This window comes from Cynara cardunculus (genome assembly GCF_001531365.2).
Source record: "Cynara cardunculus var. scolymus isolate 2C chromosome LG 16, CcrdV1, whole genome shotgun sequence".
Lineage (NCBI taxonomy): Eukaryota > Viridiplantae > Streptophyta > Magnoliopsida > Asterales > Asteraceae > Cynara > Cynara cardunculus.
In genome coordinates, this window is record NC_037543.1 from 7,370,424 (window position 1) to 7,390,002 (window position 19,579).

At 36.1% G+C, this 19,579-nt stretch overlaps 1 protein-coding gene across 3 annotated transcripts; it reads left to right on the plus strand.

Annotated features, from left to right (window-relative positions):
* Window positions 1-247: 247 nt before the first annotated feature.
* LOC112529270 (phospholipid-transporting ATPase 2-like) lies at window positions 248-19,337 on the plus strand. 3 transcript variants are annotated; one of them, XM_025140467.1, is made up of 13 exons: window positions 248-554; window positions 1,167-1,394; window positions 1,914-2,127; window positions 4,342-4,458; window positions 4,992-5,084; window positions 5,183-5,357; window positions 13,768-13,934; window positions 16,648-16,752; window positions 16,955-17,052; window positions 17,146-17,288; window positions 18,228-18,324; window positions 18,416-18,525; window positions 18,604-19,337. In XM_025140467.1, the coding sequence occupies exons 2-13, from the start codon at window positions 1,270-1,272 to the stop codon at window positions 18,807-18,809; spliced, it is 1,650 nt and encodes a 549-aa protein (XP_024996235.1). In that variant the 5' UTR covers window positions 248-554; window positions 1,167-1,269; the 3' UTR covers window positions 18,810-19,337. The 3 variants fall into 3 exon arrangements, with proteins under 3 accessions (XP_024996235.1, XP_024996233.1, XP_024996234.1); XM_025140465.1 differs by having other exon boundaries at window positions 248-435; XM_025140466.1 differs by having other exon boundaries at window positions 248-1,394.
* The last annotated feature ends 242 nt before the right edge of the window (window positions 19,338-19,579 follow it).

Sequence of the window (19,579 nt, forward strand, 5' to 3'; positions counted from 1 at the left end):
AAAAATAATTTTTTAAATTTTTTATCAAATATTTTATAATATAGTATAGATAAATCACACAAGTTACTTGCACAATTCAACCATGATATGTGGCCTTTTGTGCCAACGTATTTTAGGCAGGGATCCATTGAAGGTGATATCTCAAGATTAAAGTGAAGGTCATTTCCTTATTTGAAAACTTACTTAAGAAACCAATTACCATCGATAGCTGTCTCGCACGCCTTCAGATTTGGCTTGTGGGTCACGATTTTGCACTCTAGCCAAACACTCATCGAGAGGATATATACAAATTCTCGACAAAAAACGAAACAGCTGACTCCGACCCCAAATTGAAGCTTCGAGGAAGCATATCTGACTATTCCACCCTCTCCATAACAAGCATATTCTCTTCCAAAGAAGCTTAGACCCGATCGCACCCACGCCAATTCTCCTCAGGTAACAGAAATCCCATTTGCTTTCTTTCATACGCGCTCTTGTGATTTTCGGTTTCAGCTTTATTTATCGAATTCAATATCTGATCCCTATGTACTCCAATTGATTGATGAAATTTCCACGTAATGTAACTTTTCTTCAACAGATCATCTTTTTTGATAGAATTTTTAGGATGTGTTTTAATCCTTATGTGCTCTGCATCAAGTAATTGAAGTAAGATAAATTCCTTACGAGCTATACTGTGTGATACACTGTTGCTTAATTCAAGAAACAATTTAATTTTTGTGGAAGCCTTACGTGATAGTGCACCGGTCAGTCCGCTATGTTTAAACTGTGAATTACTAATCTTGAATCCTTCAATGGCATGGATCTGAGTAGTTGAAGCAATCTACCTTAGCCTGACAAAAAGAAAAAGAAATAGGAGAGTGAGGTGCAGAGAAATGTTCTAACAAAAATACCCTTCATTTAAAATTCACAATGTAAGATAGGGAGTCCATTGAACTATGATTATGTGAGTGTTAGTAGTACCAATTCCAAAGCATTAGCTTTCACATGGTGTTGTTGTAGGGTTCTTTCCTTTTTGGTGCCTAACCATGTATTCTTACGTAGCCTATCCCAGATTGGTATAGAGGCTGAGGAGGACATTCTTCCTGTCATACAAGCCTGTGCATTTTATCTATCCATTCCCCTGAGAATGTGTGTAACACATATCTATATTCTGTACCACGTTGCAGGACATGGGTTTCATTGAAGATGATCTGTAACTGCCAGATTGCTGTGGGTTTTTTTTCCTCAGGGATGAACATATGAGCATAATCGCATGTACTGAAGTCAATCATGAAGCGTTTTGTGTACATCAATGACGATGATTTATCCCCTGAGCTTTACTGTGATAACCGTATATCAAACAGAAAGTACACACTGTTAAATTTTCTCCCCAAAAATTTATGGGAACAGTTCAGGTAATATCTGAGATGAGTTTAAGATTTTACATCCTGATATAGTGATTGTGTATTTGTCCCAACTGAAAGTTTCAAATTTACAAGAATCTGGTATCCAAGAGCAAAAACCTTGAAAGAAAAACTAAATGTTTGATGAAAATGAGTCATATGAGCTAAGATCATGAGAATGTTCAACATGATACTGGAAATAAGTAGCAATGTAGAAAAAGAAATTAATAATTTGAAATTTGCCAAGTGTTACCTCCTCTTTTGAAGTATATTATACATCACCCTCCTCACTTTTGGTGAGGTTTGAACCCTTGACCTCCCAAGAGGCAGGGCTCTACCTGTAACCCGTGTAGCACTAGGCCAATGACCCTTTGGTAAGCATTATCTCTTTTATGGGATGAATGAAGACAATCTTCTTGAATATTTGATGTGATTTTGCAAGTGATATCACCTTTTGTTTTCCTTTATTAGTTATTTCTCTTTACCTCTTTCTAGCACAATATAACCCATTTCTCTAATATTTTTTTTCAGCCGGTTTATGAACCAATACTTTTTGTTGATTGCCTGTCTCCAACTGTGGCCGCTTATAACACCAGTAAATCCTGCTAGTACATGGGGGCCGCTCATATTTATTTTCGCAGTCTCCGCTACGAAAGAGGCATGGGATGACTACAATAGGTATCTCTCTGACAAGAAAGCAAATGAGAAAGAAGTATGGGTTGTAAGGCAGGGATCTAAGAAACTAGTAAGCGAATATATCTCATTGTCATCTTATTATCTTTTTTAAACAGGCTCAATAATTCAAAAATCTTTCATATCTTTGGCTGATTTATTAAAGAAATTGGTTTCTGTTCTAACACTAGGTTCTTTAAAATCATGTTGATGTGGATTGTTTTAAAGATAAAGTGCATATTGTGTTTATGCAACATTTTTTGTGATGTCTTGTGCATTCCTAGATTCATCCTCTGGACAAGATAACTATATTGGCATGTGCAATATGGATGCAAGTAAACACGGAAATAATGAAAACATAAAGAGGATATCAATGAGTGGGTTTACAATTATTATAAATTGAAATAGATCCAATTAAAGCTCAATCAGAGTTTGTGGGGGAAGTGAAAGTTCGAGATGTAGAATATAATAGCATCATTTATGGCAGTGCCTTCTTGAAGAAGAATACAAATTCATTAGGAGTACAACTACTCTCTATGCACAAATAAGACGAAATAAAAGATGTAGCCCTGTCCTTGAAGTAACAAGCATGGCTTATGCTACTGGTTTCGTGCATAATGTGAAGGTGTATGGAAGTGGGCACGTCTGAAGATGGGTAGTTTTGTAATAAAAATGTTGATTTTCCACAATGTGACAAGAATCAATTTCATCTGGTTGATAATTTACCCCCACACTCTGACAAGAATCAGTTTCATCTGGTTGATAATTTACTTTTATTCCCACTTGTCTTCATTTGCTTCTGCTGTTTGTGAGTTGGTGACTATTTTATGCCTAGCATGAAGCACCAATCGCCATTGGTGCCTACTAGACAAAGAATAAGAATTGGTTAAGGTGTATAACCTACATAAGACCAGTTTCAAGAGGCAGCCATGTCCTTTGTGCTAAGCAAATAGATTCTATCTAAATAATATTTACCCATAAGCAAAAGTGCAATGTCTATGGAAGCAATCACTTTTAAAGCTAGTGTTTTCACTATGAAGTTGCATTCTGTTAAGGATTTTAGCTTTATAATATATTCATATTTTTTTTGCTGTTTGTTTGCTTTACATTAGTGGTTAACAATTATTTTAGTTTCCCCTGTTAAAGGACACCCTAGCCACATAATAGTATACTATTTGTCCTGTATGTTTAATGTCCACCAACGTGTTGTAATTATTGAAACCTGATAGATCGTTACTTAATTGTTTAATGATCTACTTTTCCTGACCTAGAGCTGATAATCCCTATAGAAGCCAAATGTTTGATGACCATATCAAGAATTACCGAAACATGAAGCTAATAATCTACTTACTTTTATTAGAGAGATGTGGATTTTTCCCCATGATTGTCAAAGAGAGAGGGATATGGTGAATCATAGTAAACTTTACTTGGTACAATCGATGTTATTATGGTGCCTGCTTGAAATTTCGCCATTTTTCAGATATATTTTTCAACATATTGGATGAGCTATTCAAACCGGTTATAGGAACAGAGTCGGACCTATAAATTTTTTCAAGGGGTGGCACCATTTGGCTATAAGAAACAAAGATACGGATATTTTTCATAAAATAATCATTTGGTCTATTGGTTAGTTCATTGCCTTTCTTATGTGAGGTCCTGTGTTCGAATCTTTTGTTGCAAATTTTTTGAGAAACTTAATAAATCAATTAAAAGCTAAAAACTAAAAAGGACACAAATGGGACACGAACCCAGGTCTGGGGTGAGAGAAGAGTCATGCAAACCAACTCCACCAAGGGAAACTTGTTTATCATTGTAGTTTCAAAGTATATACGGTTGCACAGAATAAAATGATACGATGGCACCTTTCATGACTATAATTTTTTACACTACACGGAGGAAGGAAGCGCTGGCCCGTGCCACTGTATTCAATAGAGTGGGTCCATCTCTGTGTAGGAAGATATAATGACTGGGTTTGTGGTGTCTGGAACACACACACACATCTTAGTAGGCAATGTTTCTTTAACCACTTTGAATTAGTTTGATGCACCATCCTTGTCTTTGTAGCTGATTTGAAGGCCTAGACAATTTCTAGAGCCAACATAAAAAGCCTGTGAAGACTGAAGAGCGCTTCCATTGCATTGCTTGAAAGTGATTTTTTGTGAAATTAATCAACTCGTTCCATCCGTTTTAGTTTCTTATCATTGATCTAATTCTTTTTCATAGGCACATTAACTCTTTTCCTTATTTATCAGTCATTCACATTAACATCATAAACTTTCAATTGAAGATTCAAGCTCAAGAAATTCACGTTGGTAACCTAGTGTGGCTCCGTGAAAATGATGAAGTTCCATGTGATCTCATTTTACTTGGTACCTCTGAGCCACAAGGAGTCTGCTATGTGGAGGTATATTTCTTACTCTATGTTTTTGCTGATATCTTTTACGATTTTATTGTGTGCTGAATTTCTAGCCTACTCTGATTAGCTTGGCTGAAACACATGTTTCTCACACATTTTAACTGTGTGTGAAACTCTAAATGGAAAAAAGTTACCTTCTTATCTTCTTCAGAGATGTTGAAAACTCAATTTTCATCATATAAATTACGTCCCCCTAGGGCACTTTTATAAAGATCTGCAGCACTACTCACAATTCATCTTGAAGACCTCAAGTGGTCCATGTGGTAAACGAGTTGACTAATATCCTTGTTGCTAAGTTTTGGGAGCATTTAGCATTTGGAGTTTGATACAAAAAATGGAAATAAATGTTTGTTATTCATGTTTACAATCATGCCCTTTTGACCTATACTTCCATGAAGGATCTTCAGATAGTCTTTCCCCCTTTTGCTGATCAAATTAAAGAAATAAGTAGTTATTATTTTCATCTTTTCCTGCTACTATATTTCACATCCTAGCTTCTAACTGTACAACATAATTTGCAGACAGCTGCCCTAGATGGTGAAACCGATCTTAAGACAAGGAGCATACCTCCTGCTTGCATGGGTATTGACTCTGACCTGTTGCACAAAATCAAGGCAAGATTTGCATATACTCTATAATTTGAGGACAGTTCTGATCATTCTCTGACATTTATTTTTATGATTGTCTCTTTGTCGTGTCTTCTTTTTGGCAGGGTGTGATTGAGTGCCCAAACCCAGATAAGGACATTAGAAGGTTTGATGCAAATGTGCGGCTATTCCCTCCATTTATAGATAATGATGTCTGCCCTCTAACCATTAAAAATACAATCCTACAATCGTGCTATTTACGGAATACAGACTGGGCTTGTGGTGTTGCTGTATATACAGGCATGTCTTATATTGTCACTATGATATACCTTAGATGTGCATTAAAATGCTTTACCTCATTTATCACCTTCACAAAATCTTCTTTGTTGCTTATGATTTTTGCAAAGATGTTTATCATCTAAAAATAGAAAGAAGGTGTAGTGGGAAGGAGATTAACATATATATAGTGGATGGATTTGTTCTCTAGTTGGGGTTGTTCAATGAAACCTAGTTACATGAAACCGAATAAATTGGATGATAAACTAAAGGAAGTGTGGGAAAAAGCGAAATAAAAGGAGAAAACAAGGATGAGTAAAAGAAGAAAGGGATTATTTTGCTCGCACTAGCACCAGTGGAATCTTTTATCTCAAAATACTAGTTTTCCGTAGGTTAAAGTAATATACAATATTGATTTTTTTGATATTTACGGAGCTAGAACTTTTACTACCCACATTGGTAGCAACACACCAAAGGCAAAAGTGTATTTATAAATTAAAATTAGTAGGCTGCCAAGGGTACTTCCCCTTCAACCAAGAGGCTTATTTTGCTTTGGTGTGAGATTTTTGGCATTAGCTTGTTGCACCCATATGATAGTGATTTACATATGGTGTTTATTGATCTTGACAAGGTATATGAGAGGATACTAAGGGAAATGGTGTGGTGAGGAAGTCCTAGAATGCATGCCAATGTGATTGACGATATGTAAGATGGTATATAATAAATAGTGTGAAAGAACATGAGAACAAGAGAAATATCTTCATTAGTACTATATGGTTAAACAAGCATCAACATTGATCGCTTATCTTTCTTTTTTTACTTTAGTTATTATGGTTGATTTCACAGAGGACATACAAGATGATGTGGATGAGGTATGATCATATCCTATGATATTCTATTGATGAATGAGACTTGGCAAGATGCTAATGGAAGTTTGAGTTACAAAGAAAAACTTTTGAACCTTAAGCTTCTAAGTTAGTGAGGCCTGAGAAATGCAACTCCAGTGGTGTTGATGGGAAAGCCAAAGAATGATGGGGAGACAGATTAGGCTGTTAGTAATAGGATATGAGCATGGTGGAGGTGGCTGAATGACAACAAGCTTTAGGTTTCTTATGTGATTGAAAATCGTATGGAAGCTCATAGATGGAACCCATCGAACAACAGTTAGACCTACTATGCTGTATGGGGCATAATGTTGTGCCTCATTGAAAGACGTGTGCATAAGATAAGTTTGGTATAAATGTGTATGCTATTATGGATGTTTAGCCAATCCTATACCGATATTGAGGAATATGATTAGCATCAATGATAGAGAAGGTTAGGGTAACATTGTTTGAGGAGACACTCACGCAACCTTATTTCATATGGCTGGGTCATCTCTGCCATATATAGGAGTGAACCTATTAAAGGGGCATGAAGGAACCAAGGTCTTAAAAACGGAATCGGGCCTCGAGGCGTTTTCCCTTGCCGAGGCATAAGCCCCGAGGCGAAGACTTAAATTACATAAATCCACCATTATTTCCGGAATCAGCAACATCTTTTACTGTTATTTCTTAGATTAAGTAACTCATTAGATAAAATTTATAAAAACTTAATCATAAAACTAAATAAAACAAATACAAACGTTATTAAATAAAATATATTAATAGTAAAAAAAATTAAACAAAAACTTAATAACAATATATAACAAATTTAAAATTTATTGAATATAATGTATTATATACTCATATATGATCGGAAATAATTTAACTAGGGATATAGAATCGTGAGAGGAGGGGAACATTGAGAATTGTGAGGGAAGAGATAATAAATGGTGGATGGAGCAGGATCGATGCCATGGGAGAGACAGAGTGCGATGGCTGTTGAGAGAGGGAGAGAGGAGAAATGAAAGGTGTCATGAAGGCTGAAATACCATATTAAAAATCGACCACCTCACAACCACGTCAACCACTTCTAGCACCTCAATAGCCTCCAATCACTGCCTCACCCAACCAGGCGTACGATTCGTTGAAGGCTTGAGAGGCGTCGCCCGGTAAAACAACAATAGCAACAGATAAAATTTTAAATCAACAAGGCCCAAATCTAGAATGCGTTTATGTAGCTATTGGTCAAAAAGCATCTTCTGTGGCTCAAGTAGTGACTAATTTCCAATATCCAGATCGATAGAGACGGATCCCTTTCTACATACATAACCTCGCCCCACTAGATACATACATACTTCTACTCATACTCGTTTTTGGATTGCCTCGCCTTGAGGCACGTCTCAAGGCGTATGCCTCTTCCGATTTTTAAAACCATGGGGGGAACCATGCCTTTTGAATAAAATTTAGAGGATGTGGATGATGAAACTTGTCTAGCCTAGTTTGTCTTGTATCAAGACCTTAACCAGAAGGCAAGATGTTGAAGTCTCCCTCAAGTAAAAATGTGTCTATTTTATTTCTCTCTGTTTTCATACTAGGTGAAGGCGAAGTAAAAACTAGAGAACTATAAGGGAACTCAATCTGTAGCCTTTATCATTTATATGCCTACTAACCGTTTTTACAAGCCATGTTAACGATATTTATGTAATAACCTAACCACTAATCTTGTAGCAATAATATTCGACACTTGATTTTTGTGTATTGAATACATAACTTTATTTTTTAAATCAAAATCGGTAAGAGTTATTTTGTTTTGGTAGAAACACTTGATGACTACCTTAACAATATAAACATATTATCATAGAAGCATTTTGGAGTTAAGAACTCAAAAAATCCTTGTCAACATTTTGTCCTTCTATCTATGCAATTCTCTGTGTCTTCAACCCAACGAGAGATTGGCTGGGGCGGGGAGCTCGAGCTTTGGATAATCTGATATCCTCCTGTCTGAAGGGGTCCTGTCGAAAGCAAGAGAAGGCATTGCCAATGGGGTGATGAAATGTGGCAATGTCCTAATCAAACCAAGGTCAATGATCTCTTTTAAACTGCTACAAAAATATCTAATTTGGATCTATCGAGTTAAAACTAGATTCCATTAGTTGAAAGGAAAAAAGATAATGGGTTCTAATTTGTCTATATGTTGGTGAAGTTAGTATTAGTTTTGTTGGTTGCGAAATCAACCATTAATAGAGCATTTCCATGGATCTTATTAGAAATATAATTTCTAACCTAGGCAGTTGTTTGGTTAGTAATTATGTATTGATGTATATTGATAAATATGTTTTCAAAACCGTTGCAAGTGATTAATTAATGGTTTTAGGATATGAAGGATATAAAAATATTATTTTAGACATGAAATTCATTTGGAAGCCATCATATTTATTTCGTTTACATGTATTCATAATCTCACAGCTCATTTATGTGCGTTTTATATGACAACCCATTCAATGAAGATCCTAGATCCACCACTGAATGTAGACCTTTATGAATGCACCAATTAGACGAGGTGACTTGTCACAGGTTGGTAGGAGAGGTAAAAATGTGGCATTTACATAGGGAATTAGTGAAAAGATACTTACCGGATCCCATAGTAGTTGGCATTAGTTAGGGTTGGATTGAAGGATGCCATTCATGTGCCAAAGCCCATGGAGTTAACCTCTTTATAGATTCTTTCGGGTTTCATCAAAGCTTAACCCAAGTAGTTTGGGATAAAAGGCTTGTTATTGTTGTATCTACTTTTGAGAGCTAAAAGGTATATTGCCATTTGTCTGCTAGTAGAATAGACAAGATTCTGGTGAGTTAGGATCAGAGTCAAGAAGGGTTGTCAGGCGTGCCTGATTTAATGTAGAATTATCTGCAGCTACAATTCTCTTGACTCTTACGAAGAAAACATGTAGTTAGTGCTTTCTTATCTGAAAAAGTATCACTGTTGAACGTAACGAAGTCCAAGGGAGACTTCTTAACAACACTTACATGGTGGGAACACTTCCATTGCTGCCATCCAAAATCCGTTGTTTACTGTTGTCAGTCTTCTGATCAATGGCAATCTAGCTTTCTTTTTCGGAGTATTCTACTTCGATATTGGTTTCTACAACTGTTATGTATCAAACATTGATCTCAAATCTTGTCCCTTTTTGGTCTCTTTATGTTGTTTGGCATTGGATAGGACCTAATCGAGTTATTGTGGGAAAATGGAAATATTCATCAGGTTATACGTGATCGTTTTTTTGGGGAAAATGGGTGGCACCACTGGCAAGCTACCATATGTGATTGTTAATGTTGATATTTGATACTTGATAGACAATTTGGTTTGTGGTACTTCGGTATGAACCAGAATAACTGAATGAAAGAAAACATAATAGGGTTCCTGTAATTTGAGAGAAACAGGGTCTCCAATTGGTTTGAAACTAAAAATATAATTTCCTATTTTTCTCGAAACACCTAAGGCCCTATAAATATTTGATCACTAAACAAACCAATCCTGACTAAATAATTTATATAAAAGATAACTACTAACATTTCAAATACAAGATGACCCTAAATAAAAGATAAGGATACCTAAATCGGGAGTTGTATCATTGCTCTCCTCCTAAACAAGCACTTTGTCCTCAAGGTGGATACAAATAAGCATACTCCGTGTGTTTATCTGGTGGTTCTTCCTCCTTGAGTTTGTCATCATCTTCATCCCTCACTAATAGCACCTGTAAGGCTTTGCTAGCGCAATGGTGGTCCGGTGTGAACTTGGCGTCACACTTGAAGCATAGTCCTTTAGCCTTCTTTGCTGCTAGTTCTGCTTCCGTTAGCCTTTCGAATGTCCCTTGTCCTGTAACCCCTCTTTCTGATCGTGACAAATCCCCACTGACACAGTTTTCATCTAACATTACTGCTATTCTCATTGTGTGGGTCAGACCTTCAGGCTGCATGACTCTCACCGAGGATCTTAGTTCAGGTTTTAGACCCTTGATAAATGTCCCCTCTAGAATTGGTTCAGGCAATCCCCCTAATTGCCCTGCCATTTTTACGAAGGTACTTACATAATCTCGGGCACTCCCCTCCTGATGGATAGCTAGGAAGTGCTCGTACACACTTCTTTTGTGAGATGGCTGGAATCAATCTAGTAGCCGTCTCTTCAGCCCTTCCCAGTTCCCACTTACGAAACAATGACCTGCCTCGCTCCAACGATACCATGACAAGGCTGCTCCCTCCATACCTAGAGCCGCTGCCCCGAGTTGTTTGCCTTCTTCGGTTCCTTGAATTTCGAAAAAACGTTCTACGCGGTAAATCCACCCATACGCATCCTCACCTTCAAATATCAGCATTTTAAGTTTCCTTTACTCAGTTCCCTTTGAACCAACTCCCGTCTTGGTGCATTCCTAATTGATCCTATGCTTGTTTCTTCCTCTTCTTGCTTTTTCTTTCTCCTAACACGCCTGTATCCGCCCCCAAAAAGCCCAGATCATCGTAGCGAAGGTCCTTTGTCTCTGGTCACATGCCGTCTACCTTGGTGGACAGGTTACCCAACGAAGTGGCCCAAGTTGCTGATAGCCTTGAGAATGTTTTCAATCTTTTGGGTGTTCTTTTTCTACTTTTCCTCGGCCTCCATTCGAGATTGGGTAAAATCTGCTTCTCGGTTTTCAATTCTTTTATTGCCATGGTTAGAAGATCGTACGACGAAAGGAAACTCAAAGTGAATTTCTCTGACGTGAACAGTGATGTGATGAACAGTGACGCCGTGCACAATATTGCAATGATCCTGTTCATTGACCAAGATCATAGCTCTAATACCAATTGTCACGAACCAGAATAACTGAATGAAAGAAAGCAGAATAGGGTTCCTGTAATTCGAGAAACAGGGGTCTCTAATTGGTTTGAGACTAAAAATATATTTTTCTATTCCTCTCGAAACACCCAAGGCCCTATAAATAGCTGATCACTAAACAAACAAGCCTGACTAAATACTTTAGATAAAAGATAACCACTAACAATTCCAATAAAAGATGACCCTAAATAAAAGATAAGGATAACTAAATCGGCGAGTCGTATCATTCTTCATCTCGCACTTCTCAGTAGTTGTGTGCTTGAAGGCATCTCAACAATGGCATTACATCGACAGAATGGAAATCAGTATTAAAATAGATCTTTCTCCAGCTTGAATTGACTTTTAGTTGAATTACTGTGTATATATATATTTTCTTTTGAGTTCTGTTCCACCATCTGCATTTGATATGGAGATATGCTTGCCACTCTTGGATCATGTGAAAGCCAACTGGATAATTTTCTATCATATGTTATCAACTATAATGGCTCTAGCATCTTCAATACAATGAGCTTATTAGCAGTTCCAATAATTTTGGGCGTGGGGGGGTTCGTCCCTTCATGTAGTTGAAGATTTAGTCTCAAATCAGGGAAATGGCTGCCAACATAGGGATTACGAGCAAGTTCCTGTCTAAAAAGACCATCTGATCTTCAAAAAGTAGTTGCATCTACAATTTTATAGGACATCACTTCCAATATCTTCAGACAAATGCAACTAAGGTGTCTTGTGAATCATGTCTATCTTCAACCAACCACTCTGGTAGATGCAAATCATCAAGCTAGCTGGAAGCTTGGATCAACTAATGCACTATCCTATTTGTAGATGGTTCAAAGTGCATTGGTCTGTGATGGGGTGTAACTTGGAAGCCAATTAACATCTTACATTGTTTGGTTGTACGCTTGCATCCGTTGCTTATGAGTTTATGCTTAAAAATTGACAGATCCTTTGCAGCATGGTGTCAACTTAATCATCATTTTAGTAATTTTAGGTTGAAATTGGGATACTGTTGCAGTCACTTGGTTGGGAAAACAAATTGGTTTCACTGGCTAGTTAAGAACTCAAAGGAGAGAATGTGGAATAGAGAAGCAAGCAGTATTTAGGGGCTGTTTACCAAAATTTGTACACATAAATTTGTCTATCCAGATAAAAATGTGTTGTTTACTTTTTTTTCCTGAATCAACGGTCTAAATGATAGAAATGACTGTTTTACCCTTTATTATGGATTATACCTCTTTAGTTGAACTTTACAAGTGACATCAATTCATCAAACTTGGAGAAATCGATGGAAGAGATATCGAAAAAAGAAGATAAACAAACAGAGAAGAAATAAACAAACATCAATCCATTCAAAATATGAACTTCAACAGTAATGGAAGAGAAATTGAAAAAAGGAGAGATGAACGAAAAATCAAAGAGAAGAGAAATTGAAACATAATACAGTAGATGTCCTAATAAAAAATCAAATGTATCCATGGAATAACTAGGTCAGGTATATCCTCAACAAACAGGGAAAAAATAAGCAAACATCTAACTTGGAGAAAACGAAATCTTAACCCATGATTGGAGAAAACAAAATTTGCAAGCTTCAAATTTGGAGAAAAAGAAATCCTGACCCTCGATCGGTCTGGTCGCTGGTCACGACGGTCACCGGAAAGATGGTCGCTGATCTCAGGATACACAGTGGCTAGGGCTTTGAACATGTCTGGGGAGGTGCAGCGACGGAGGAAAGGAGCACATGTCGCCGGAGACGAAGAGCTGAGACGGGGAGAGGAGCAGCGATTGGGATGAGGAGCTTTTTTCTCTGCTGCTAGGGTTTGTGAAGGGAAGCAAAAGGGAGGAACTTCTTTTATTTAAGGAGCGTGTTCTTTCTAGCAAAGGGGTAGAATTGTCTACATTTTGGGTTAATGAGGACAACAGCCCCCCTCTATACTGTGCGAATAAGCCCCTTCCTTTATCAATAAGCCGCAAGTAAACATCAATATATGGGTGTGCGAATAAGCCAAAACAGCCATTAAGCTAACTAAGTCGAAAGTAAACACCCCCTTAATCATGATGGACAAGTAGTTGATGGAAGCTGTGGTGCCGCAATGAAATGACTGATATCACACAAAGTTTCTAATATATCATATGCCAAAGGCAGGATTATTTGAATTCCTTTTCAAAGATTTAAGCAAATGGTTGTGCCCTGAGAAGAAACGTGTTCTCGGTGATTGTTTTATGAAAATTTTATTCTTGGATTTAATATTATTGTTGTTATTACCATCTATCATTAGATGAGTTATCAACGATGATATGTTCCTCCACTCGTTGATATTCATGAACTAGTGAACCTAGGTTGCAGTTGTTTTCTCTTTGTCAAACGTAGAAGTTGGCTTTTTGATTTTTTTTTGTTGCTAATTTCCTGATCATCATACATTATTCATGTTCTTCTACCCATAGAACACCTCCTATTCCTCTCTTCACACACAAAAGATGGGAGTAGCAGAGTTAACCAGAATGCAAAGAGGTCTTTTATTTCTAACCATATATTTTTGCTTCATCTCATTTCCTGAAGTTTACTATAGTTGTAGTACTTAATTTTTACCAATGAAGTTGTAGATTTAGACTTCACTGTATAGCAGAGGTGTGTAGCAGGCATTTTGCGGAATCAATGATAGTTGCCTCTCTTCAATTTATATGTGATCCATGGCTTGTTTTCCAGGCAATGAGACCAAGTTAGGCATGAGTAGAGGTGTACCAGAACCGAAGCTTACTGCTATGGATGCGATGATTGACAAGTTGACTGGAGCTATATTCATATTTCAGATTGTGGTGGTAATTGTTCTAGGAATTGCTGGGAATATTTGGAAGGATACAGAAGCAAGAAAGGTTTGTCTCATTTGGAAAAAATTTCGCAAGTAGCAGATTCTGCTGGACTAGTTCTTTCACATATTTATGCTTCAATCCTTTGCTCTCACCTGGTCATTACAATTTCAGCCACTGTTCTTTATCTGTTCATTTGATAAACAATCTATGATTTATATTCCTTTGCTTTCTGGATTACTCGATATCTTTCTTCTAACCATAACAAGATGATCCATAGAAAGGTAAAACTTGTCTTTATGCTTTGAATTGGTGCGTCGTGTGCAAAATATGAGAAGTCATACTCATGGGTGTAAATAACATGCAAAACATAATCCAATATCAAACTATTGAAGCCATAAAATGGAGTCTCATGTAGTAACTGGACAGATATGACAAAACTTGATATATTATACATACACTAATACATATATAATATATTGACAAACACTGATAATATACATTATATTCACAAACCCAACACACATCAAGTTACTGAAAAACAAATAATACACATACACAATATATTATATGTATATTTATTAACAAATAAAATATATAATATAAACTAAAAGCCTAAAAACAGACCATATAACATGATATGTATTATTTTTGCAATAATACTAACACAGGTCACGCTAGCATAATTACACAGACCACACTAACATAATATATGTATATATATATAATATTACTTACACAGACCACACTAACACTATATATATATATACTAACACACAATATATACATAGGGGTGGTTTCAAATGCAAACCATGTAAATCTTACACACTTTACAAACCATTATATTACGAAACAATTGAGATATTTATGGACTATTATCATGATTAATTAATTAATTATGATTGAGATATGTATGGAAGATGACAAGGTTCATTTATTATGATCATGGCCTTAGACTAGGAAACAAAATAAAATCAAATCTTTATTAGACTAGATGGACGGCTAAGATCGGTTTGTAAAGTTTGTTAGAATTACATGGTTTGTAATTGAAACTCCCTCTATGCACATATATACCTATATAAATAATATACTAACACAATAATTTTCTTATATATAATATATACTAACAAGGGTTGACAGCAAACAGCAGGTAGCCTGCACATAAAGAGCATAGGTTAAAAACAAATAACACACCTGCAAAAGGCACATAAACCTTATCTCCAAAGAGGCGAACGCCTCTCACCCCCTCACCCTGCATAGCATACACCCAAGGTAAGCAGCAAGAGGCGACACCTCAGGGACGTTTTTGGACTGCCTCGCCTCGAGGCGTGCTCCTAGACCTCTTTTTACAACCATAGTTATATGCATTAAAGCTTATGCTCAGTGTGGAAAGTGTTTACTCAAGTTGATGGATCTATATCTGTCATGCCCAAGCATATCTATATTGGGCGAAACATTTTATGCGCATCAGCTAAGTAATCTTTGAGATGGAAAGGGAGTAATATTAGAAGATCGTAATGAAAAACAAATGGTTTAAGATCTTTAGATGCTCTAGAGACTTTTATATAGAAGATTTGCATCCCATGTAGTAACATAATTCTCTGTCTGACTTCCAAGTCTTCCATCAGAGATTGCATGGTGATATGACTCCGCAACTTTTCAGATTAAGGTTTCCAAATGAGCCTTTCCTTTCTGTATATGTTTTACTAATGATGTGGTCTTGATATCTGCAATTACAGTGGGACCTTGGAGTGGTTAATTCATAATATAGAAAATATCCATGATATTTTGGTTTGGGGAAGGGGATGATGTTTTGCATAATTGTGTTGTCTTGAATTATGCAATTTAACCTTTTCTTTCTGCCTCTGAATTTCTAACCATTCTAGTTATTGTCAGAAAAAAGAATAACTACCACTGATCCTAATGGCTACCTCAAAACTTTGTGCAGTTGTCAGGAAAGTTACAATAAAAACTGAATTGCAAGAAATGGAAAATTGAAGATATTAACTTCTGAATATGTTACTTTTGTTAATAAACTTTGACATTTGACTGTCTCTCTGCATGGAACGTTACAAGAAAGTTGAGGAAAAGCCAACACATCCGATTTTTTCCTGCATATTTTATAAATTTTCTATACTTTTGTTATGTGGTGAAGTCTATGTTTATTGGAAATCTAGTACAGGAAATATATATGTAGTGTGAACATTGTATTTTAACATTCTTTAGCATTGTTTAGGCCCATTTAATTAAGTCTAAGGTTTTAAATTCCCAAGCAGATCGTAGCTATTTTTGGTTCCTTGGTTCTAGGTCTATTGTTGCTTTGTTGCTGATGTTGATAGATGCATTGCGAGGCTTCCTAAGTTGTCCGTTTTACATATCTACTGATATGCAGATATAAATATATAATGTATACTAGAGTTGGTGCTATAAAAATAAGGTTGTGGTAGGAGTAGGAAAAGAGTTGAAAATCATATCAGCTCACTTTCCATTATTATTCATGCAAATTTGTTGAATTATTAAATAAAATCACAATCTAAAACTTCAAGCTGATTTAACATGATTCATTCCTTCTATTTGTACAGACATGGCATCTCTTTTTTAAAATAAATTATGGGATCTTTCTTTACTTGGTAGGTCAATTATCATATCATGTGACATAGATTGAAAAAGTTCTTGATATAATTTCTTTTACTTTTAAGCATCATGTGTCTTAAGCTCTCTTTCTTGTTATCTCATATCGTGTCAAACTTGAACTCATCTTCATATATCCCTTATGCAGCATTGGTATGTTCTATATCCAGATGAGGGTCCCTGGTATGAACTACTGATCATTCCTCTGAGATTTGAACTTCTTTGTTCTATCATGATACCCATATCCATAAAGGTAATCATTTTTTGTATCATCAAGCAGTTTCTTAAGCTGAGAGGGTCTTTATTCTTAGATCTCTGCTTTGTTATAACTGAGGCCTTCTAATATAGTTAGCAGTTTTTAGAAGCCATGTGAAAAGCACCGATACCTATAATTGTGCTTTGAGCGCTCTGTCATGCTTTACAGTGATAACTGAATATTGAATAATATTTGGCAGGTATCGTTAGATCTGGTTAAAAGCTTGTATGCAAAGTTCATTGATTGGGATAATCAGATGGTTGACCTAGAGACTGGCACTTCAGCAAATGCAACAAAGTAAGAAAAGTGCAGTTTGTTTATCACCTTGTCTAGACATGACTACCTCATTTTATTCAGTTTATTGCTGTATTTGTTCTTTTTATATGGCAGCACAGCAATAAGTGAAGACCTGGGGCAAGTTGAGTACATACTGACAGATAAAACAGGGACACTTACAGAAAATAAGATGATTTTTAAAAGATGTTGCATATCGGGGACATTCTTTGGTAATGAGAATGGAGATGCTGTAAAAGGTTTGGCTTTTTCCTCAAGTATTATTTTATTAGAGAAAATTGGTATTCGAGTGATCACCAGAGTTGAATGATACTTGAGGTAGGAGAAAGAAACACATGATGCATAGAAAAGCAATGGTACAATATATAGGCCCAACAAGGTGCTTCTTTATGCCTGTGCTTCCTTTAGTGCTCTCAGAATTTAGATTGTTTTATATTATAGAAGGTCCTATTAACCGGTATATTTGTGCTTTTGCTTTAAAAACAAAAACAGAAAGAAGTTTCATAAAGCATTACTGTCAGTAGCAAAAGCCCATTATTTTTAAAACCTTTTTGTTGTTATTATTTAAGAATCAGGTTTTGTTTCTAATCTAATGTCAAAGTTTGTTTCATACCTAGAACAAGGTTTACAAATGCCATCTTCCTTTATAACCTTGATACAATTTGTGTATAACTAATATAAGCGAAGTGTTATCGAATGTTTCAAATGAGCTATATGTTCTAGGGGTGATACAGTATGTCAGTGATTCTATAGAGATATCAGACCTTATGCTTGATTCTTATTTGTACCATTGTTTGTGTATGCATCTATTGCCATCATTAGTTAGAACTGGGTTCAAGCCTGAGATACATCAAATTCGACTGGTTCAAGATTATTTTAACAGCTTGTTCTTATCTGAAATATTGTTAGATTTTATTGGTCTGTAACTGAGTTCAATCCTGAGATGCATCAAATTTGACTGTACCATATGTCTAGGCTGAAGCTGGGTATGCTACATAAATTGATTCTGCTCCTATCATCTATTAGTTATGACATTTACAATTCATCGAGTTTTTCCCTACTCAAATCCTTGTTTATTAGTGGATTTATTACAGGGTCGCTCACCATTCTATTGGATTGCATTATACATACTTTTGCTGTCTCATTGGACTTTTGTTTCAATGTTTTGCATGTTAAAGATGTGGAGCTGCTCAATGCCATCACTACCGGTTCTCCAGATGCTATTAGATTTCTGACAGTTATGGCAATATGTAACACTGTCATTCCTATTAAAAGGTTATTCCTCATTGGCTATTAGTCAAGTTTTCTTTTCCTTTTGCTAACAAAGTTTGACACATTAGAAATGATCTTCTTCTACAAATTACAGTCCAAGTGGCATAGTCTCGTATAAGGCACAGTCTCAGGATGAGGAAGCTCTAGTGCGTGCAGCTGCTTCCTTGCATATGATTTTTGTTAACAAGAATTCTAATATACTTGGTATAAATCCTTGTTCTCTATGGGTTATAACCTGATTGATAGAATGGCACTGTAAAATGCTTGTTGATTGCTTTGCAGAAATCAACTTTAATGGTTCATTAATTCAGTATGAGGTGCTGGACTACCTGGAGTTTACCTCTGATAGGAAAAGAATGTCAGTGGTTGTTAGAGATTGTAGTAGCGGGAAAATCATCCTTTTGTCCAAAGGAGCAGATGAAGCTATTCTTCCTTGTGCATATGCTGGTACGCTTCACTATCTTTTAGTCGCTTCTTTTATGGTATGACAAAGTGTTTCAGAAGCATAATATATTATAGACGAGAAACAGATATATATATATACAAATATATATATAGGTTACAAGATGGGCCTGTTACTAAGACATGAACCTAAGTAGCATATGTCAGACTCTTTACCTACTGCTACAATAAAGCCAATCTTCCTCCATTTGAAGCATAAATGTCAATCTTGGTAGGCTTGCCACAAAAGAATTTGAGCAACCCACAAATGTGGTTGCCCGAGCATCTGCAAGCCAAGTGAACAAATGACAAATTTGGATCTCTCCGAGTATGAACCAAATTCTCACACACAAGTGACACTCTTTCCCAATGTGTCCTTTGTGCTCCATACATGATTCTTGGGGAATTGCATGGTTATTTTGGTTGTAATCATACATCTCTATCAAGCCATAGGTGATATCATTAATTTGCCTACCAGAAGATGAACCAAGTTCAACTCACAAACATACGTGATATAGCCCGTACTGTGATAAAACACTAGACACAATCATGTATATCTATTTCTTGCTCTTTGTTATAACCCGATTTCAGACAATCTGGGTTGAGGTAAAAYTATACGTGATTAATATTTGAATATCTAATGGTATGCATGATAAAATAATATACATGGATGATATATGTGCAAAGACATGATGAACGTAAGAGGATACATGCATATGTTATGTATGTGTAATATATGTGATAAATTGCATACCTTAATAGATAAGGTGCATGTGCAATATAATAATATTAAGATGGTATCTTAGTGATGAAGTAA

Coding starts and splice junctions, on each gene's coding strand:
- LOC112529270 (XM_025140466.1), top strand. CDS start 1,270: ATGAAGCGTTTTGTGTACATCAATGACGATGATTTATCCCCTGAGCTT. Junction 5,085..5,182: donor ACCTGTTGCACAAAATCAAG/GCAAGATTTGCA, acceptor TCTTTTTGGCAG/GGTGTGATTGAGTGCCCAAA. Junction 16,753..16,954: donor TGATACCCATATCCATAAAG/GTAATCATTTTT, acceptor AATATTTGGCAG/GTATCGTTAGATCTGGTTAA.